The sequence below is a fragment of the Globicephala melas genome, chromosome 9, assembly GCF_963455315.2.
Source record: "Globicephala melas chromosome 9, mGloMel1.2, whole genome shotgun sequence".
Lineage (NCBI taxonomy): Eukaryota > Metazoa > Chordata > Mammalia > Artiodactyla > Delphinidae > Globicephala > Globicephala melas.
This window is the reverse complement of record NC_083322.1, coordinates 50,615,830-50,639,427: the sequence shown is the minus strand read 5'-3', so window position 1 is coordinate 50,639,427 and position 23,598 is coordinate 50,615,830. Positions and strand designations below refer to the sequence as shown.

Genomic DNA, 23,598 nt, shown 5'->3' with positions numbered 1-23,598 from the left:
TAAGTACATAAAATTATGAAATGGCAACAAGTAAAAATTAAGACATTGCATTTTTACTACCCAATCCACTACTGTACTACCATAGTGCATATTCCTCCATACTTTTTCTAGGCATAAATGTACATACATATTTTTTTCCTCTACTGATTGCAGTCATTTTGCACAAGCTATTTTGTAACTTACCCTTTTTTTCAGTTGTTGATTTCCACTTTTTCATTTCAGTGGACCTCTGTCTCATGTAGTACACATTCTGTATTCACACATCTCCATTTCCCCCAAAATATTCTTTATAGCTGCTTTGTGCATATGAGTTTTCAACCTAGGTCCATGTGAGGCATCTGGGTGGACCATCCCTTTTTCCCTTGATTATGATGTTGACCCATGGAAGAGACCAGGCCATTTTCCTGCAGAATCCACTCCCTGGATTTATCTGGTTGCTTTCCTGCTGTGTTGTTTATTTATCCCTTCTATTTCTTATAAACAGAAGTTTTACCTAAAAGATGGTTCAAATTAATTATTTGGAACTAGAATGCATCTTAAGTAAGGTGATACAACATAAATTAATCTACATCAGACAACGTATAATACCTGGTTGGTCCATCACTCTTGTTGCTGAGATTAGTCCTTGATTAAGAGCAATGACAACCTGATTCTACCCTTGAAAGCCTTTCCACTAGGAAGTAATCTAGTATGTTATTATTCTAGCATTATACAAATGCTGTTTCCTTTCAACCATTTACCTACTGACAAACATAAATTAATAATCCTTGCCTGAATCAGTATTTTCATTAGAGGTTGCAACATGACATTTTTCAAATTCTCTCATTCTACATTTATTAGCTGGTGTTCTTATATAAAGTAGAGCTTTTCCTCATCAACTGAGCTGTTTAGTTAACCTGTAATGCATTTCCTACTGAAAAGTTAGGGAAATGCTAGATTCTTTTCTTTACCAACTTTCAAAGTAAAGAATTGTTTAAAATAGCAATCTCAAATGGTAACAAAGGAGGTTTTTTCAGTCCTGTTTTTTAAATAGCATTGTGGACTTACGGAGTTTTCATTAATTCAGTATGTTTCAATCCTCTACAATCCTTAGTTTTGTTTTGATTTGTCAAATTATCATGACTTTGGCCAGTTGTGGGCAGATTTTTAGTATATGAATCTGAAGCTCATGAGAGTTCTGGATCAAGGGAGTTCTCAGTGTATAAGCAGTGGTTCAAGTCACAGGAGTAGATAATATTACCTAAGAAGAGTATATACGGTAAAAACTAAGCAGCCCAGATTAGTGATTTGAGTAACTTCCAGCATGTATAGGAATAATACTTATATATGGATTTGTGAATATTTTTCTTCAGTCTCTGATACTATTTTCATGAAATGACCAAAAATGACCAATTAAACCCGTATACTGATTGCTTCTGTTCTGAACCTGTTGACATTTTCCCCCTTTTATTTTGATCTTTTTTTTGTTTGAATTTGCACTCCCACCATTCAAAAAAAAATTTTTAATTTAGGTTTAAGCTGAGTATACACAATTACAGTATAAATAAAAATAAATATAACCCCCCAAATTATAAGAAATTCCTAGAAAGCTAGAGCAAAGTCATCCATGAAGATAGCACATATACAGTAAATGTAGGAGGTAAAAGTGTACTATATTCAGGACCATTACTGGCTCTTTTTTCCCCCCAAAAATGTAAATTTTATACCTTTATTAGTAATATGAAATTTCTTATCACTGATATAAGATGCTAATTTTTATTCACTGGATATCTTTTTAAGATATCCAGACATTTTGTACATGTGAAAAATATGTGGTGTTGCTAACAACAGGCTTAGGATAAAACTTAACGGTCCTTGCCATTTGAATTTGTGTGATAGCTAACAAATAGGAATTGATAAATATTGAGTGACGGTGATGACAGTGGTGGCAATGAAATTCATTGCCTCTATGGCATCACACTTGGACATCTAGGTTCAGTTTCCATTAAACATAAGGCTTTAAAAAAAAGTCACAAAACTATCAGTCTCTTAAAAAGTCACAAAACTATTAGTCTCTTCAGATCTTTTAAAACAAGGAATACAATATTGTTTGATAATAAGTAAAATGATACATGCTTATATGTCATAAAAAGATTCTGTATATACTTGATTTAACTTATATTTGGGAATTTAATAATTGTGCCTTGGAAATTTTTAGTACTCTACTGGGATAATGAACTAAGTTATTTTTAATAACTTATTCCATCTGTAATTAATAACCACAGGCTGTTTTGAATCCTTCTAGTCACTCTTGGAGGCCCATGATATTGTGGCATCAAAGTGTTATGAGTCACCTCCATCAAGCCCAGAAATGAATAATTCTTCTATCAATAATCAGTTATTACCAGTAGATGCCATTCGTATTCTTGGTATTCACAAAAGAGCTGGGGAACCACTGGTGAGTTGATAAGTCAGTACCCTCTTAAATCTGAAATCTGACATACTTGTGGCTGAGTCACTACTCTATCTCATTTTTTTTTCTCTTTCATAATTTGTATCATTATGAAAACTTCATTCATGTTTGTTTTATCAGTCTTTTTTGGCCTGTGTATAAAATACACAGCTGATGCTCTCTCAACTTGATTTAGCATGCAAAATTAAACCAAAATTAAAAGTTAAACTGAATTAGAGGCGAGAAGAAGTTTGCCAATGAGTAGCAAAAATTTCAAAAGATAACTATTTTTTTCCTATACCCTTTGAAGAAATAAACTCAGGTTGCTTGCTAATTATAGTATCAAAACACAGAAGAAAGTTGTTATGAAAAATTGAAGTGACTATACTATACTCCAATAAAAATTAATTAACAAAAATTGAAAACATTGGTAGGACTCTATAAGTAATGAAGTTTACAATTTCCTGTTGACATGCTTATTTCTGGGCTCTGACTATAAGAACAGTGAAGTGGAAAAATGAGAAAAGCCGGGAACAAGGCCATCAGAATGCACAAATAGGTTTTCTCGCTCCTTCAAGCTTCCTTTTATCCTGTGGAATGCAAGCTATGTTTCATTTTCAGTTACCCTTACCATGGAAGTCCTTTTTTAAGGGATGGTACGTCAGCGGTCCCCAACCACTGGGGCACCAGGGACCGGTTTTGTGGAAGACAGTGTTTCCATGGGGTTGGGGGGGATGGTTCAGGCGGTAATGGGAGTGATGGGGAGCGGCAGATGAAACTTTGCTCCCTCACCCGCCACTCACCTCCTGCTGAGCGGCCTGGTTCCTAACAGGCCACGGTCCCCTGGTATATGTTATCACAGTTGCACATGGTTTAATGAGATTAGAGTATTGAGTCAGGAGAGAACGTGGGAAAAGTAGGAATGATTCACTTACCTACTTTTGGAATTATCTTCTTATACATACATGTTCATGACTATTTAAGATTTCTTCCTAACAACCTAAAATCAATAATTCCATTCCTTATTTCCTTTAGGGTGTAACATTTAGGGTTGAAAATAATGATCTGGTAATTGCCCGAATCCTTCATGGAGGGATGATAGATCGACAGGGTCTGCTTCATGTGGGAGATATCATTAAAGAAGTCAATGGCCATGAGGTTGGAAACAATCCAAAGGAATTACAAGAATTACTGAAAAATATTAGTGGAAGTGTCACCCTGAAAATTTTACCAAGCTATAGAGATACCATTATTCCTCAACAGGTTAGTAATAAAGTTCTTGGTAATATTAAGAATGCTTTCATTTAATCACACTGTTGGGTAGAGCCACCAGTTGCTACTTTTTTGCTAAAGAGAAGAGAAGAGAAAAAACTACTGGTTTAATTGTTCTGAAGTGCCTTATTTCATCATGGGTGAATTTTTGGATTTTTAAACAATATCATCTTACTATTCAAAAGGAATTAGGAAAGAGATCTCTTTGTGAACACCATGAACCCTAGCATTTCAGTACGCTACAGCTAGGTATGAGAAAAACCATAAAGCCTTTTAGTCATTAATCTAGCAAATGTTTTTAACACCTGTTATGTTCCACGCTGTGTGAGAAAATAAGCATGTAGTCCTGATCACTTCTAGCTTAGTGTTCCTCTGATGGGCTAAATAGAGAATGAGGCCAGAGAGAGAGGATGGGTCCAAAATGAAAAGAATCTTGAACACCTGATTTGTACGCATTTGGTCTACATTTTGTAACTAATTTTTAGGTAAAATAGATTATTAAGCAGAGGAGTGTTTTAATGACTGATCATCTAACCTCATTATGTTGAGTGAATTTCAGAAAGGAGAGAGATGAGATCGTGTAGTCAGGAAGCAGATTTTTGAAGGTGTGGGGTAATTTGTGAAAGGCAACTCTAATGGAAGGCTGTGACGACTGCTTTGGTTCAGATACCTGTGCCACCGCTTACTAGATTATTCTCTCTGTGCTTTTGTTTTCTCATCTGTATAGTTGGGATATTTCTTTTCTTAAAAGATTGTTGTAAGGATCAAATGAGTTAATTCACATTAAGCTCTCACAGCAGCACCTGGCACATCCTGAGTGCTCAGCAAGTAGTTGCTGCTATTGTTGTGATAGTAGCGATGAGGTGGTGGTGGTGTGATTGTAAAGAAGTGGTAAAGAAGGAAAAAGTAATAAAGTAATGGCAAAGGAACAGTTGACAATTATGGTAAGCATGTTGGAACTGAGGAGAGAGAGGGTTGTTGAATCTAGATACTGAAGACATAGGAAATATCTATCAGTGTTTTAGATGCCTTTAATTATTCAGGTTTATTCCATAAATTTATTGTTTCATGTGTGAATAAAATTTTAGGTCTTTTACATAAGATACTGCCAGTATATTTTAATATTGATAATATAATTTAAAAGACTAGTGTTTATATTTACATACAATTCTTTGAAATAATGTGTGTTGAATACCTGCTTTATATTCTTCGGAGGATAAGAATAGTCAGTCATGGGGCTACCCCGGTGGTGCAGTGGTTGAGAGTCCGCCTGCCGATGAGGGGACACGGGTTCGAGCCCCGGTCCGGGAAGATCCCACATGTCGCGGAGCGGCTGGGCCCGTGAGCCATGGCCGCTGAGCCTGCGCATCCGGAGCCTGTGCTCTGCAACGGGAGAGGCCACAGCAGTGAGAGGCCCGCGTACCGCAAAAAAAAAAAAAAAAATAGTCAGTCATGAATTTTAGTATGTAAATTGGATTTCTGAAAATACAGAGGCTTATAGTGAACTTTGGTTCAAATGAAGGGTAGAAACCTTGTCTTCAAGGAAAAGAATCATGAAAGAACTGGTGTTAGAAATTAGACATTTTAAATAACTAGTACCTCTCAGACTACTTTTTTCCTCAGTTGACACCTGAGTAGATTGGAAAAGTAGAACTTAAGATTTATGTATTTATTTTTAAATTATATGCTAGTTGTGACAGTTAGAAAGATTTTCTTTTTCCCCTGTGGTTCACACTTCAGAATTCCTACCAGCTCACCATGGCTGTGATGGACTTTTATGGGAAAAAGTAATTTTTGTGATGTTAGTAGCTAGGGCTTTGGCCCAAATTCCTTTGTAGATTCTGCACCTGGTGAATGGTCTGAATGATGTGAAGTGCAAGGGTATTTAGCCCTATCTTAGGCATACATTTTTGTCCATCCTGTGCCTTCTCAAACTCTGCTTTTTATTTAGCCTTCAGAACTGGGAGAGGGCATTGAAATGGGGAAAGGAGAGGCCTTCCATCCAAGCCTGAGGCAGTCTCAGACCTATCTTACCATAAAAAAGAAGACTCTAACATGGAGCCTCCCAACAGGAGAGAGAAAACACAGCCAAACTGGGACATTTTTAAAGTGAGAGGGGGAATGATTACTAATTATGCTGGAATACGACTGTCCTGGGCACACTGTGGTCCTCTTACTAAGAGACACTAATGGGAATCAAGGGATTTCAGCCTTTCCAACTCTGCCCCTCTTTCACTCACTGGAAGCTCCACCATGTAGTCCTGTTGGGCCTGTCTTAACTCTTTCTCTTATTGCCGTGAGAGCAGATGGAAGCCAGGAAGTCTCCATACCAGGGTGCTGTTTTTCAAAGCACGGTCAGTGGGTCATCTTTATTAGTGACATTTGAGGCGCTTACTAAAACTCCAAAATCTTTCATGAGGCCTAAGAATCTATATTTTTAATTTGAAGATCAGGATGGATTAGAAGTTGCAGCTAATTCTGAAGTTCTCCAACTTACATGTATGTTGGGTTTCCAAAGCTGTTTAAAATTCCATTTCTTTAAGGCCAAATTGATGGGAATTCTCTCTTTGAGGCCATTATGACCCAGGTGCCAAAAATGTTATGAAAAGAAATTACAGTTTTATTTCACTCAAGGATATACATGTAAGAATTCTCAGTAATGTATTAGCAAATGAAATTTAACAATATATAAAAAAGATACTACAACATGTCCAAGTTGGATTTATGTATGCTAGGATGGTTTCATGTTAGAAAATCCATATATGTAACCAAACACATTAACAGATTAAAGGAGAAAAATATCAGTAGAGAATTTGATAAAATTCAATACTTATTTATGATGTTTTTAAAAAAGATTAGTAAATTCGGAACAGGAAAGAACCTCCTTAATCTTATTTTTTTTTAATTAAAAAACCTAAAACATTCTCAATAGTTGACTGTTAGAAGTATTTCTCTTTAAAATCAGGAACTGGAGTCTAAGCTGGTCTGCCTGAGACTACTTGAGTGCAAACCCCAGGCCCCTGTGAAGCCCAGTTTCCACCATAAGATGAGAAAAACCCACCATAAACCAAGAGAAACCTTGCCAAACTTCAGGCATAATTGTGAGGATAAAAAGGAACCACCCTCAGATGATATATAGAGTAACAGATGATATTACAAATATCTGTTACCACAGATGATAAACAATCTTCAGTTCTCCTTAAAGAAACTAGGAATAAACAGTATCTCTGACTTTTAAATAGGTAAATGTATTTGCAAACCAGGGGGTGATGATCCACCTTAACAGTCCTAACTCTCAGAGGTCTCCGGCAGCAAACACTTTCACCATTACCAGCCATGCTGAGACAAAGCCTTTGACAGAAAGGTCACCCCAATCTTAGACCAGCTTGGTGTCAACAAGCTTTCAAGATCCTGGCATAAGCTGGATGGAAAAACTCCACTTGCTATTGGAGAGGAGGGTGATTTTGTTCAGAATTTTGATGAGGCTTCCAACAGTGAAGCAAAGGGAATTGACCACTTCTTTAAAAAAAAACAAAAACGAAACTTCAAGAATTTTGACTCCTAAAAAATTTTGTTTAGGATATAGTGAAATATCGAAACCTGTAATATTTTAAATTCTGAGGCTCTTGGACACTGCTGCTTTTTAAATTATTGTTTATACAGTTATTTATTTGCAGTTAATTAAGCCAAAGAAGCCAGAACATAAAGTTTTAAAACAAGGATTAATAAAGTAATTGCATCGTTAAAAAAATTCAGAACTAGAGAAGGATGTTCATTAGCGCCACTTATGTTCAATATTTTATGGAAAGTTCCATAAGCGCATGAAGACAAAAATAAATTAATTATGGACGCGAAAGACTTGGAAAGGAGAAAATAAAATATTATTTTCAAATAGTAAGATTTTTTATTTGAAACCCCCCCAAAGTATAAATTTTTAGAAATCATTTAGCAAGATACTTGAAAATAAGATTAATATACAAAAGTCAGTTGCATTTCTTTATGCCATAAGTAAACATCTAGAAATTAACTAGGACATTTATAATAGAGTCAGAGAATGTCACATTTATGTCTAGGAATAAATCTGACAAAAATATTCAAGACCTCCATGCACAAAAAATTAGTAAGATCTAAGTAAACAGATATATCATGTTCATGGACAGGAAGACAGTATTATGAAGATATCAGTTTTCCTTAAATTGACTTGTAGATTCAGTTAAATTCCAGTGAAAATTTCAATAAGTTTTTTCATGGTATTTGATAAGATGCATAGCCAAGACACTTTTGAGGCAGAAAAGCAGGAAGAGGAGCTTATTATTAATGTGTAGGAATTAAGATATGTGGTATTATTGGCTTAGGACTAGACAGAATGAACAATGGAAGAGAGAGTTCAGAAAGAGACCTACACACATACATTTCTTTGATATCTGACAAAGATGATATGTCTTTCAGTGAGAAAGACTATTCAGTGAATGAAATTGGTTATTCACAGGGATAATATATGAAACTGTACATACACAAATCAAGTAAAAGGGGATACATGATCAGTAAACATATGAAGAGATATTAAAAGTCACAATGTGAGATACCATTTTATAACATTCAGTTGGCAAAAAATGTAGCTGTGAGTATAGAGTATTTCTTCTACATTGCTGGTGGCAGTGCAAATTGGTATAACCACGTTGGGAGGAAAAAGGTTTAGCATTATTAGGGTTGAATGTTTACATATACTAAGACACATAATTTCTTAGAGCAATATGTACAGCTAGAAACATGTTAACAAGCATGTCAGTTCCCCAAAAGGGTACATGCACAGAGCATGATACTATCTATTTTACGTTTTAAATAACTAGGTATATATACTTCAACAGATTACATATAGGTTTAATAAAACTATACAAAAAGGAAAGCAAGGAGTTTGTGGACACAGGATTCAGGATGAGGGTTACCTTCATTGTTGGGGAAGCGAGGGTGGTGGGATGGAATGGAATGTGGGCAGGAGGACCATGTAGGTTTCTAACTTCTGCTTTGAGTGGCAAGTTCATGGCTTTTATTGTTAAAACTAACAAAATAAAAAAATAAAAGCAGGCCTTGCATGAACTAATGACTCAAGTGTAATGTAAATTAAGAATTATTAGTAGTATGATTTCAGAGCAGCCAGGTTAATAAATTTAAAAAAATATATTTTTTTAACTAACAGAAGCTTAAATTTGTGGCCCACGTATGGTTATTTACCACACAGAAGTGTGAACTGCCCCTGATAGCTTTTTAAACCAAATATATAATCTAGTTTCCTTGCTGATCTCAAAATATGTTGTTTGTGTGTGTGCATTTGAATAGGCTGAGTTCATACACTTTGAAAATCTTTAGAAAAATAACATTCTCCCTTAATTATCTGTTATTATTGTAGAGAACTTCTTAGCAACTCTGATCACTGTATTCACTACCTTGTCACTTAACTCTGATGTGTAAACTCAGGTGGACCTGAAACTATGGTTTGAGACTGAGAGTGTGTACGGAGCACTTGTGCCATGTTCAGCCAGCACATTCCCAAACGAATTACCAGCCTCCTTCTGATTTACGACAGAGGTCATGATTGGAGATGTTTCTCCAGCCTTTTATCCATTTGATGATTTTTCTTCTGCTGCTAATTATTATCCTTTGCATAGGCACAGCATACTCCTGTGCAATATTTTATTTTGTCAGTACTTTGACTATTTTTAGCTTTACTTTTTAAAGGTATATTTGAGGTAAAGTTTGTATAAATAGCATATACTTAAAGCATACAGTTAATAAATGTGGACATATCTATTATGTACCCATGAAACCCTCAACACAGTCATGACAGTGACCATATCTATCACCCCCAGAAGTTTTCTTGGGTCCGCGGTAATCCTCCCCGCCTGCTCCTTACCCCCAGCCCAACCTTCATGCCAGGCAAGTACTGCTCTGCTTTCTGTCACTATAAATTAGCTTACATTTTCTATATTTTTATATAAATGGATTCGTACAACATGAATCCTTTGATTTTGCTTTTTTTTAAATCTGACTTCTTTCACTCAGCATAATTATTTGGGGATTTATCCATGTTTTTATGTGTATCAGTAGTTGATTCCTTTTTATTAACAAGTAGTATTCCATTGCATGGCTGTACCACAGTTTGATTATCCATTAACTGGCTAATGAACATTTTTGTTGTTTCCAGTGTGGGGCTATTATAAATAAAGATGCTATGGACATTTACATGTAAGTCCCTCAGGTAAATACCTAAGAGTTGAAGTACTGGGTCATTTGGTAGGTATATGTTGAAATTGTAAAGAAATGGCCATACTGTTTTCAAAAGTGGTTGTACTAATTACATTCCCACCAGCACTATAGGAAAGTTGCAATTACTGTACATCTTCACCAGCATTTGGTATGGTCAGTCTTTATAATTTTAGCCATTCTAATAGGTGTGTCATGGTGTCTCATCATGATTTTAATTTGCATTTCCCTAATGACTGCTAATATTGAGCATCTTTTCATGTGCTTATTTGCCATACTTATGACTACTTTGGTGATGTCTTCAAATCTTTCATCCATTTTTTATTGAGTTGTTTTTTCCCTTATTATTTAGCTTTGAGAGTTCTTTATGTCTTTATACAAGTACTTTATCGAAATTATGATTTACAAAGATTTTCTCCAAGTGAGAAGGGGCTTGTCTTCATTCTTTTAACACTGTAATACACAGAGCAGACATTCTTAATTTTGATGAAGTCTGATTTGTCCATTTTTTTTTAATGGATCATGCTTTTGTTCTGTGTGAAAAAATCTTTGTACAACACATGGTTATAAAGATTTTTTCCTATGTTTTCTTTTAAAAGTTTTATAATTGTACACTCTACATCTGGCTCTGTGATCCATTTACACTGCGTTTTTATATAGGTTATAAGATATGGATCAAAGCGTTGGTTTGGGGTTTTTGTTTTTGCATGTAGGTATCCAATTTTTCCAGTTTCTTTTCAGTTGTAAAAAAGACTATTTCATTAGATTTGGAAATTTTTTGATTGTTATTACTTGGAATATTTTTTCTGTTCCTCTGTTACTCCTGTCCTTTGGTGACACCAGTTATACGTGTTAGGCTCCTTGAAGTTGTCCCATAGCTCACTGACACTCTTTTCATTTATTCAGTCTTGTTTTCTCCCACTTTTTCATGTTGGACAGTTTCTATTGCTTTGTCTTCAAATTTATTATTATTTTTTTCTAAAATGTCTAATCTTTTTATCATATCCAGTGTACTTTTCATCTCAGATATTTTTGTTTTCATCTCTAGAAATTTGAATGGAACCTTTTTATATCTGCCGTGTTTCTACCTAACATGCCGAATCCTTCCTCCAGCTTCTTGAACATATGACTACAATATGTAAAGTTAAAAATAACTATATTAATGTCCTTGCCTACTAAATCAGTCCCATTTGTTATTTCCCGGTCACTCTTAATTGGTTCATTTTTCTCCATATTTTAGGTTGTATTTTCCTGCTTATTTGCATGTCTGGTTATTTTTGATTGGCTGCCAGATATGAATTTTACCTTGCTGAGTGCTCGATATTTTTGTATTCTTAGAAATATTCTCAGGTTTTGTTCTAGGATAGTTACATTATATGGGAGCAGTTAGATCCTTTCAGATTGTGCTTTTTTAAGCTTTGTTAGGTGCAACCAGAGGAGGATTAAGTCTAGGGCAAAACCCTTCTGAATACTGAATGCTTCATGAATTATGAGGTTTTTCTACTCACACTGGTGATAACAGAAACTATTTCTGACCCTGCATGACCTCTTGATATTGTTCCCCATAATGCTGATTCTTTACCTGATCGTACTCATGACATGCACTGACCAGTATTCAGCTGAACGCTGGAGGGAGTCCTCTAGTTCTTGAGCCCTTTCTCTGTGTAACCCTTTCCACACTGTCACTCTGTTCTGTGCACTGTAACCCCCATGATCTCCCTGTCTCTCAGCTCATCTCCTCAACTTGTAGACCACCAGGCTCTACCTAGCGTCCCCCTTCCTGGGTTACAACCTGGAAACTTTTTCTGTGCAGTTAATTGGGGCAATTGTATAGTTCATCTTGTTTATTTCCAGTTTTTAGGGATCACTGTCTTCATTGTCTGATGTCTTGACAAACATTTCATATGTTTTGCAGTATTTTAGTTGTTTCAGTTTAGAGGGTGGGTCCTTGTTACTTCTCTTAGTCAGAAGTGGGAGTCATTTTATCTCTACTTTCATTACCATAAGAATTTAATTTTTGAATAGATGAATCATTCCCATGGTTCTAGAAGTCAAGAAATAGGAATATGTACTCAGCTGAAATCTCTCTCCTAATCTACTACCAGTCTAGTCGTCACTCCCTATTGTTAAACAGTTGAGATTGCGTCCAATCTTCTGTGATTAGGACATATTCTATCGTTAATAGTCTTCTACGTAAGTCATTTTGCATATATCTAAGTAACACTGCTGTTGAACACATTCCCAGAGGTTACTAGATTACTAGGTCAGAGGTTTTTTGCATTTATAATTTTGATAGCTTTGCTGAATTGTCCTCCCAAGGGATTAAACCAGTTCTTCCACCAACCTGTTAGGACTATGGGCCAATAGGCATTTTCCTATCTACAGAATGTTATCAAATATTTGGTTTCCTGCTAATATGACAGGAAGGAAATGTTATTATAATATAGTTTTAATTTGTATTTCTACTCTGAGTGAGGTTAACATCTCCTCCTGTGTTTAAAAGCCATTTGTACTTTCTTTTTTCTCTTCCTTCTACTTTAGATTGTTGGTTATTCAGTTCTGTTAGAGATAAGAAGAATATGAGATTGAAATATATTAGCCGGTTGTATTTAGTAACTTCTTAATAACCAATGAACAGTTAACATCCATAGCCTATTAATGAAACACTTTAAAATGTACTTAATAAAATACAATTATACTAAATCTAGTCAAAACTCTGTGATTTAAAGGTCATTACAAAATGTTTAGATCAAAGGTTGGGTTCATTGATTTTTCAGACAAATTTTCAAAGTTCAGAGTAAAACTAGTTTAATCTGAGTTTTTGAGCTTGAGAGTAATGTTCCAATGTTCTAATTTGGTTAATGAAAAAATAGAATTGCTTCTTCCAGAAATCTTTTATATTGGAGAGATGTGGTTTGTTTGACAAGTAATGACATTTCCAGAACAATTTGATGAGAGTAGGGAAATGAATATTTGAAACTTGGACTAACTCAGAAAGTCTGAGCCTTTTGTTATAAAATATATTCTGTCCCACAGATAAGAATAATAAACACGTTCATGATTAGATGACAGGATCCTCTTACTATTAATTCAGTGCAGCTTTCTTGAGAAGTAAGGAGTATCCAGGTATCTTTACAACTTTGCATATCCATATCCTTCTTCTCTGCCTCATCTCAAACACCTCTAACTTTTGCTTGTATCATTTTCAGGTGTTATAGCCTGTGGACAATTAATTAGGGAAGTAGTTGCTTTACCAAAATGAGTGAAGTAAAAATGGGCCAGTAGTTTGTTTGTATTTTGTTAATTTATTATCAGTGTAAAGTCTGGCTTTATTTATGCAATGAAAAATGTATTTTTAGAGTTGCATCCATATGGAGAGGCATCCATCACACGTCCGTCAGGTATGATGTCATTCCAGGAGATTCTCTGGTACTCTGTTTTTCTGTCTTATCAGCCAGCTAAATTTACCTTAATTACACTTAATCATTTTGGGTATTTTCCATTGCCAAAACATCGAGCTGCGTGCCATTGTCAAGTTAGCCAGTTGTCACATTTTAGCAATCTTAATACTGTTTGTATGCTTGCCTTTGAGATATTTCTAAAATTGTATATCAGGAAAAAAATTATTGGCTTACTGATTTTTTTAAGCATTAATATTTAGCCTTTCAAAAGTTATTGAAAATATTCTGAATGCTTTGTGTCAAAATCATCTAATTGTAAGTAACTAAAATTTTGTCATGTTCCCAAATTGTTATTTTTAAATTATTTTAATGTGCATCCATCACATTACATTTTAGTACACTAATAATGTAATACATCTGCTTGTGTTACTTGAATATCTTGTTTGGTTATATTTGTAGAAGTATGATAAATAGAAAAATAACATTGTTATTTGACTAATTATGTGCTTTCCTGCTTGTTAGTTTACCTGCTGATTAATACTAAGTCAGTTCCTTAGCAGATAAAATTTGAATTTGTATAAATATGCCTGAAAAAAGTCTGTATTAAGAAAGTAATTGCTCTGAACTTGCCATCAAATACTGAAAATGCTTAACTTAATTAGAATTCAAATTAAAATTAATAAACTAAATATTTTGGATATTGGAGATCATAACTAATAGTGGTAATTGACATACTTTTATTAATAAAACAGATTTAAAGGAAATTTGTGTGGTTAAATGAATTTAAATTGGAAAATAGTTTCAAGGCTTTTTCAGTATTTGTCTTACAATTAATTTAATGCTGATCGTTTACATCAAAGCAAGATGATTCCAGAAAAGTATTTTCCACACTAATTTTGGCTAGTGTGAATCTGTGTGATTAAAAATATATGTTATTACCAGGGATGAAAGTGGGTTATATTTTGTTTTTTAAGTTTAATATATTTCAGGTCTGATTTCAATATGAACTTTTAGTATTTAATTTTTGCTTCAGGAAACTTTTAAGAAGTCAGTCCTGTTATATCTGAAATACATGCCTTAAATCAGCTGCATATATTAATTCAGAATGTTAATTAGAAAGTAGCATTTACTTGCGTAAAAATTACGCAGTGTTGGTTGGAAAATCACGTGAAAAGATTGGGAGAAAGTGTAAGAATGGTGAAAGAAAACAATTGTCAAACTCCGTTGATTTACAATTAGAAGTTAAAAATAGAAACAAAAACTTAATGTAGTACTAACGTTTATTTCTTATTTTCTTCTCTGATATCAAATTATTAATGTTCTAATAATTATATACTTATTTAAGGAAAACAAGTTCCTTAGTTGAAGTACTAAATACATTGTCAGTTACAATTAAATCACAGTGCTTTGAAAAAGATTTCAGAAATCCCGTGACAAATGATACATCTCTAGTATTTTTAATTGTGCTGTGTTTTAGGTATTTGTGAAATGTCATTTTGATTATAATCCATACAATGATAACCTGATACCCTGCAAAGAAGCAGGATTGAAGTTTTCAAAAGGAGAAATTCTTCAGATTGTAAACAGAGAAGACCCAAACTGGTGGCAGGTCAGTATGCTTCTGAAAATCTCTTCAACTGCCTTTTTATTTTTAATCTTAGATCTGGCCAATATCTGAATATTCAGGAAGAAGGTATTAGCATTTGTTCCAATGATTTTTCCTGCATGAACAGCTCCTGCTTCATGGCTGCTAATTTTGTGGACAGAAGACCAAATTGAGAGGGAATTTGTGAGTAGCTGTTAATAAATGCAGAATTAACTAGCCTGTGGTTCTCTTCCTTTGGTTTAGAGACTAGACCAATCAGTTCTTCCACATGTGATTGCAGTAAAATATAGTATTGGGTAGGAACAACTCACTTGGGGGTCATCCCTTTTTAGTGTTTGTTCCTCTTAACTAGGAGTCTTTTACTGTAGGTAGAGTAATCTTCCTCTTGTCTCCTCTATGTATACATTCGTGATAAATAAAACGTAATTTCTTAAGGTCTTAAATCCATTTGCCCACCTCTTCTCAGTAATTGAGAAATGAAGGCTTGCTTTATCATCCGTGTTGTTTGGTCTTGGATTGAAATCTGTGTGTATGGAAAGGGATGTGTGTTATCACTGTCTTTCCCCCCTCCATTTTCCAGAAGATGTGTGCGATGGTCTTCCTTTTCCTTTCCACTAATACAGTTTTCAGAAAACTCTAGCATAAGTAATAAGTCCAGTTTTGTACTTGTTTACATTGACTAGCAACCACAGTATTCAGAACTGTAGAAACAAAGTCTAAAATCTCTTAAACTGTAAAAGCAAAAGAGAGTCTCATTAAGGAACAAAGTGTGAAAGAAAGGGACCTGGTACCTAGCACTAAGTTCTGAATTAAATGGAGATATTAGTAACTCACATTACCTCTAATAAGTTATATTGACTTCTAAGGGGGAATGAATTACAAGAATAAGAACAGTCTTGCTAATATGTCCTTAAGTTTAAATTAAGACATTGTGATGTATAAGGGCACAGTGTGGTGAGAGAACTAAGAAATGAGTAGTTTAAATGGAATCCATGATTTCAAGAGGTTTCCACTGAATTTCTTAGAACTCATCTAAAAAAAATCTGCTTTCTGTGACAGTGTCCTTTTTGAAGCTTTCCCAGTTTTCTCTTTTTTCCCTTCTCTGTGAATGCCATCTCTCAGTTTTCTCTATCACCTGTCACCATTATCTATCTCAATCTCTTCCTGCATGTTTGTCGTCTATTACTCTAATTGTATTTTTCAGGATTTTAATTGCTAAAAATGATACTGGATTTTTCTGTGCTAGCTGTAAGGATAAAGTCACTAATGTTGTGGGATAAGCCGTTAGTAGCCAGTTCTCCAGCCGCTATTTTGAAATAGCGCTTCTTTGGGTTTCATTTTAAGTTAGTTTGTTGACAGTAGGTGAGGTTTTACCTATTTTAAACTTACTCCCCCTCAGGACATTCAGATTCCTGGTAGCATGAACTAAACTCTCCACTCTTGTTCTCCCAGTGCTGTCTCTCTCTTTTTTTTTTTTCCCCATTGATTTGGCCTCAGGAAATACCAGCGTAGTAGGATTATTGGATAACAAACACCTAACTAGGTGCCAACACATAACAGCATTTATTCCTTTCCATTCTCACTAGTTTAGTATTATAAATAAAAAGTTTTAGTAATTTAAAGAGCCTTATACCTTTGTATTTTGGTCTAAAAATTCACTACCAAATAGCACACTGGTTAGGTACCCATTGATTCCTCAGTACTAAAGTGTTTCAATATCCTGACAATGCCATGGATTTAAATATCAAGGTCAGTTTCTTAAGATCATATGTGATTTTTTTTTAACTGACTATTGCTTGTCCTACGTATTAGAATGTGGTCTCAAATTTTGATCACTGAGATATACAATTCATTAATTTGATTCTAGGCTAGCCATGTAAAAGAGGGAGGAAGCGCTGGTCTCATTCCAAGCCAGTTCCTGGAAGAGAAGAGAAAGGCATTTGTTAGAAGAGACTGGGACAATTCAGGTGATGAACTCGATACAATAAGTAACAGTAGTCCTTTGTGCCCACCTTTCTTTGCCTCTTTCATCTGAATTAGCTGATGAATTTATTTAAAATATATCTGGAATTAATCCCTCTCATCTGCTTTAGTGTACTGCTCTCAAAAGTAAACTTTTTGTTCCCTTTCTGCCACCTGCTGGTACTGTATCAGAATTCAGTGGCTCAACTCACCCCTGCCTGCTTCTGCTTTGTAGGATACAACACTGGGAAGATAATTCTCCCACCCCTATAGAACACCACAGGGCAGTGTATATAGTCTGACATACTGTTTAAGTTATATTTGCCTTGTCATCCTTCAGGACCTTTTTGTGGAACCATAAGTAGCAAAAAAAAGAAAAAGATGATGTATCTCACAACCAGAAATGCAGGTATGTTTTAAATACATTTTTGAGAAATCCAAGCGAAGTATGAAATAGCTGTATATCATTCTCAATGTGGCATACACTCTAAATGTATAATTTTAAATGAATTAATTCAGATTAGTACCCAGCTGCAAGGGACTGCCATGTGAACACTTGGTACAATAATATACAGGCATTATTTAAATCCTGATATATATACTTGCACTATCACTAGTGTGCTTTATTTTATACTCATAGTTTATAAGAAAGTGAATTGGTTAGGATTTATGCTTGTATTAATGAAGGAACAATGTGACAACCGAAACTATTTGTTCAAGAACTTTGATAGAAACTTGTGTCATTTCTACAGAACAGAATGCCTTTTTAAAGATAATAAAAGAGTTATGATTAAGGGCAACCATATTCTGCCATAACATTGTCCATGATACTTTTGGAAAAATAATACTGGACCAAACAAATCTTAGCCTGATCTAGTAGGATTCTTTCTTAAATCTTTTAGACTTAAATAAAGATAAATATGACACCTACCACAGTTATTCTTTTCAGTTATAAAGGCTGATAGGAGTGAAATGCAGCTCTTAGAATCAGAAGGCTCTGGAGGCTTACTCAAAAGAATTGATAATTTTAAAGTGCTTTCTTGACTTCGGAGCTACCTCTATATTGGTAATAAACTAAATAGCACATTAGAAAGGAAATAATCTAATAATGTACTATAATAATAATATTATAATAAGGGGAAATTAGACTCTCCCTTAATCTATTGTGGAGAAATTGTGCAAAGAAAGTGTTGCTGTTAAGATAATAACCTAAGGAAGAAGTGTTATTACTATAGATTGAAAGTTATAGTCATAATAATAGGTAATATAATATTTCAAATCCTCTGGCTTTATTAAATATATATTCTTAAAGCTTTCTTGCAAAACGGAAAATTTCTAATTTTCCCATTGATCATAATTTTGGAATGTGTTTCTACTGAAAATAGTTAAGATCCAACATTTTATTTTATACATAAATTTAGAATCTTAATATTTAAATGTTAGTATGTTGTCTGTATGCATTTTATTAATCAAACTAATATTTGCAGAGTTCACCATACAGTATTTATTCATTTATATCATTGGAAGGGGATACTCATTCTATGAAACTTATTTAAAGCAGCCACTCTAAGTGTACTGCTATCCTCCATATGTGATATTCACTTTTTAGTGGAATAGATTACATAAACTAATTTGCAATTTGATTATATTAAGTAATTATTTCTACTGATGAATTAATAAGAAACAGGTTTTAAGGGATAGATTATCTGATAAGGATAAAGTAAGGGTATTTTTCTAGTTTTGTTAGACAATTTTTTAAGGCAAAAGAACAGAAGCAGGTGTTTAAATCAGGGTACAAAATAATTTATTGTACTTTACCAAATTTATTTTTAAAAATCTGTACTAAGTCAGTACAATTAAAGTGATACTTAACTGTCAAGACAACTAAGCCATTACTGAACAGAATAGCAGAGGTTTTTCATCCATATAAAAGATAACTGAGGGACTTCCCATGTGGCACAGTGGTTAAGAATCCACCTGCCAATGCAGGGGACACGGGTTCGAGCCTTGGTCCAGGAAGGTCCCACATGCTGCAAAGCAACTAAGCCCGTGTGCCACAACTACTGAGCCTGTGCTCTAGAGCCCGCGAGTCACAACTACTGAGCCCACGTGCCACAACTACTGAAACCCGCACACCTAGAGACCGTGCTCCGCAACAAAAGAAGAGACTACAGTGAGAAGCCCGTGCAGCGCAACAAAGAGTAGTCCCCGCTCGCCTCAACTAGAGAAAGCCTGTGCACAGCAACGAAGACCAAACGCAGCCAAAAATTAATTAATTTTAAAATAATAATAAAAAATAAAAGATAACTGAATATGATGTTTTCCCATTTCCTTACTTTTAGAATTTGATCGTCATGAAATCCAGATATATGAGGAGGTAGCCAAAATGCCTCCCTTCCAGAGAAAGACATTAGTATTGATAGGAGCTCAAGGTGTGGGACGAAGAAGCTTGAAAAACAGGTTCATAGTGTTGAATCCCACTAGATTTGGAACCACAGTGCCATGTAAGTTTTCCGTTTCCTTTACTATTTAATTGGAAAGAAGGAGTGGGGGTGGGGCAGATTATTATTATTTTATTCCCAAGTAATTTCTAATTATGCCAATGAAAATGAACAAGCAGATGATACTGAAAAACTTGGCAACGCTACAGCTGTCTTGAAATAGCATTGTGGGCCCTGTCAGCTGGCTGCCTGGTGGCAATCGCTTCTCCAAACTCTTCAATCCAGAAGTGTTCGTTAAATGCAAGTATTAAGAGTTGTGGCAAAATCAGCATTAACCTTGCATTTTCTTGTACAGTTGATGTGTATCTGAAAAGTTGTATTTTCACCCATTTTCATCCAGCAGGGGAAACCTGCTGGATCCTCTGACGCTCGTGATCTGGCTTGTCTCTTTCAGTCCTGTAAGGTCCTAAACCTGATTTTTGATAGCACATCAAGAGAGATTCCTCTTCCAGAGCAGGCAGCATTAGTGGAGGTCACATTTATTTATATACAAAATACAATAATACTGATGGGAAATATAACCATTAGATGAACCAGACACCCATTTTATGATCTTTGTGTTCTTTCTCTATTTGCACATTTACAAGGAAAGTTAAATAATGTCAGAAGCATGCTTGATGAGAATGGAGTTAGAGCAAGGAGTTAAATACAAAGGTGTATTAGTCCTTATAATAAGGCAGTGATAGCATTCATTTTGGAGATATATGAGCCTTTACTTGTGGGAACTTACATGCGCTCTCCCCTGAACACAAGTCAGTGTTGCCTTTATTAAGTCCCCTTTCTGTGCTTCCATTGCTGACCAAACCCCCTTTTGATTAACACAGAATTTCTGTAGGTATTTTAATGCCTTTAAGCTTTCCATGTCAAATCTTAGCCTAACATCACTCCATCTCTTTTGGATGAGTTTTAGAGTTTCTCTGCTTTCATCCAGTATGCTTTGACATTTAGTTCTCACTGAGTAATCTTATTGCTAACATGTTTAGGGGTGTATTGGGGCAACAACGCTGTCATTGTCCTCATGTGCTGTTTGTAATCCCTTCAGGGTAAGACTTTGAGTTCCATTGTAGGCACGGTAAATCACTAAATCAAACAAATCATAGTTAAGTAGTTAACAAAATAAAAATCTCACTGTGATCAAAGTATTTTAAAGTATTTAATTTTTAATTTTTATCAAATTAATACATGTAGCATATTTTAATCAAGTAGTTCTTAAAAATACGTAATGAAAAATAACTCCATTTTCCTCTACCCCACCTCTGGCCTACTTACCAGAAACAGTCACTTTTCAATCTTTCTGCTATTTATTTTGTTAGTCTTCCATATTTCTTAATAATGTCTTCATTCTGCTATTTCTTGTTCTGTCCAGTGTAGGCCTTACCTCCTGACTTCCTGAGTATCCTCCCAGCATAAAGATAGCTCTAGTTTCAGTTAATTCAGTTTCACTTTCTTGAGCAGCCTCTTCCTCTCCCCCAACCCAGCAATTTCTAGAGTTCGTTTTTTTCTTCCCCTCTTTATCTTATGTGTTCATGCGTATAGTTTTGTATTAAACCAAAAAACCTCTTATTTAGTAAGTCATGCTTTTTTCTTGGAGACCTCTGTCCCACAACGCTCAGCCTTCCTGCTTCAGTGAGGGCTACACACTCTCCACTCTGGCTGCCGCACGTTCACATAGGGATGTTTCCCTTTGTTGCTGTCCTGGGTTGAAGCTATTGTTCCTGGGTCCCATTCTTTTTCTTTCTTGGTTTATTGCCTTGTTTTGCTACGGCACATGCCTTGTAACTTGACAAAAAAAATGCTGTATGGGATGTAATTTCTGCATCTTTGTATTTGAAGTTGTGTATTTTTTTGTCTTCTATTTGATTATCTGAGAATAGAAAGTCTAGATTGTAAAACCCAAAAGATGTTACTCTTTAACCCAGTTTTGTTAAGAAGTCTAATGTCATTCTAATTTTTGTCCTCTCATACATGACCTGATGTTTCCTTCAGTCTTTTTATTTCGTTGGTTTTCATTATTTTACAATTTAATAATGATGTGCCTTTGTGCGCATCTATTTTTATTTATTGTGCTGATGATTAGTGAGCTCTTCAGACTAGAGATGCATGTCATTCAATTCTGGGGAATTACTATTTCTTGGATGATTTCTCCCTGTTTTCTCTATTCACTTTTTCTAGAATTTCTGTTAGCTGGATGTTGAACATCCTGGATTCATCTCCTCAGTCTCTTACTTTTTTAAATCATGTTGTCCAACCCTCTCTCTTTTTATTCTACTCTTTAAAAGATTACCTTGAGTTCTTCACCTTCTATCTCATCAATGTTTTATCATAAGTAGTCATATTTTTCATTTTAGGATTATTTTCTGTTTCCTGTTTTTTCCCACAGCATCATCTGCTTGTGGGCGCTATCTCTTCTGTATCTCTAAGAATATTAAGCAGTGAGTGTAATTTTTTATTTTCTATAGGATGATAAAAAGGTTCTGGAGATGAATAATGGTGATGGTTGCACAACAGTGTTACTGTACTTAATGCCACTGAATTGTGCACTTAATAATGGTTAAAATGATAAATTTTATGTTATGTATATTTTATCATGATTACAAACACTAAAAAAGTTAATTGTGTTAGCTTCTTAATATTCCAGCATATAAGTACACCATGCTTTACTGTTATCACCCACTTATATGGTTTGGGTGGCTTTTTTGTTATAAATAAAGAGATGATAAAATGTGTATACATAAATCTCAGATGTAAAATTATTAGACCAAAGGATGTATAGAGAGATTTATAAATACAGAAGTATTACATATATTTATTTCAACTTCTTGATTTCTTCATGCCAAATTAATTTCCAGAAGATGTACTATTTTACCTTTCAAGACTTATTTTTAGTAAAGATTCAAGTCTGAATTTTTATATATAAAAAATTTATGTATATCCATACATCGTCAAGTATCACTTCTTCATATTATGTAGGTGGTGTTTTACTTTTCTTTAAATCATTCATGTTTATATAGTGTTTAGTTTGTTTGTTTGTTTTAAGCCTCAGAATCAACACACACAAAAATAATAGTGATGAAATGTGACAAGTTTGCCTAATTTTTGATACACAGTCTTGTGCTACACATTGTCTGGTGGGCTGGTTCGGGAAGTCTCATAGGGAAGGAAGTAAATGCTGGTGTTGGATTAAATTGACTTAGTTTTCTCTTTATATTGTGAAATGGCCCTAAAATAAAATATAAAAAATTATTAATCCGGGTGGACCAGCTACCTTATGAATCATGTTTTCCCTTTAATACATCTTGGGATAGTTAAATAAAATGTTACTTTGTTGATTATTTCCTAACTATTTGAAGAGCTACTAAAGATTAGAATTTTGCCTGTCAGTCACAGAACTTAAATTCTAAGCAATCGCATTACTTAGTGCTTAGCATTATAAGCCTAAGGAATCAGCTGTAGTCAATCCACCCTGTTCTAATTTCTCTGTTCTAGAAATGGAAAGGGGCTTAATTATGTGCCAATGTAGATTTCTTTTCTGAGTCTTCACTAGAGAATGGTATTGTCGTTAAAATTCGCTTGTAAACTAAAAACATTTCACCAAGAATTTAAGATTCCCTCCACATGTTGGAGGTAGTGTTGGGGGGGCAGCGTGTGTGCCTGTACATATTTATTTCAAGCAGCATGTTTCCATAAATGGTTTCACTGTAGTGCCTCCCCAAAAGTCGTACTCTTCTAAAATTATCTTTACGGATATTAAGCCAAGTCCTAGTATGTATGTATTTGGGGAGTTTAAAATTGCCTTAGGAGTTTTATCATACCACCTTTGGTGAATAATCCCAGAAACCTTGAGATCACACATTTTTGAATATGAAAAGCCATCATAGCATCTTGAAGCTCTTTAAGTGACTTTATAAATCTCTCCACAGTGGTCTGGAATGAGCCAGAAAACAGCAGGGGAAAAAGGGAATCCTCTTGTACATAATAATCTTATTTATGAATTAGACCCTTATTATTGAGCTTGAACTTAAAGTTTTTTTCTTATAAAAGTTTTCTTGATGTGTTGTGCTTACTTCAAATAGTCAAAATTCTGTCAGTTTTTCATCTGATTACTTTGTAACTTTAATTGCGTGTGGTTAATGATTTGGGCAGATATTCTGCATGTATAAGTGC

The 23,598-nt window shown here is 34.7% G+C and overlaps 2 protein-coding genes across 6 annotated transcripts in view; one reads left to right on the top strand and one right to left on the bottom strand.

Annotated features, from left to right (window-relative positions):
- Positions 1-23,598, top strand: part of PALS2 (protein associated with LIN7 2, MAGUK p55 family member) — a 102,863-nt gene that overhangs the window by 70,257 nt on the left and 9,008 nt on the right. For 4 of the 5 annotated variants that reach the window (XM_060304526.1, XM_060304523.1, XM_060304525.1 and 1 more), the window contains 7 exons: positions 2,285-2,437; positions 3,467-3,694; positions 13,324-13,365; positions 14,843-14,974; positions 16,839-16,938; positions 17,274-17,342; positions 19,276-19,437. In XM_060304526.1, the coding sequence (XP_060160509.1) occupies positions 2,351-2,437; positions 3,467-3,694; positions 13,324-13,365; positions 14,843-14,974; positions 16,839-16,938; positions 17,274-17,342; positions 19,276-19,437 (820 nt within the window). In that variant the 5' untranslated portion in view covers positions 2,285-2,350. The remainder of the gene's footprint in view (positions 1-2,284; positions 2,438-3,466; positions 3,695-13,323; positions 13,366-14,842; positions 14,975-16,838; positions 16,939-17,273; positions 17,343-19,275; positions 19,438-23,598) is intronic. The other variant, XM_030857366.2, reaches the window with a different exon arrangement.
- Positions 14,423-23,598, bottom strand: part of GSDME (gasdermin E) — a 102,763-nt gene continuing 93,587 nt past the window's right edge. The window contains exon 11 of the mRNA XM_030857368.2: positions 14,423-16,889. The gene's annotated coding sequence lies outside the window, so the exon portion shown is untranslated. The remainder of the gene's footprint in view (positions 16,890-23,598) is intronic.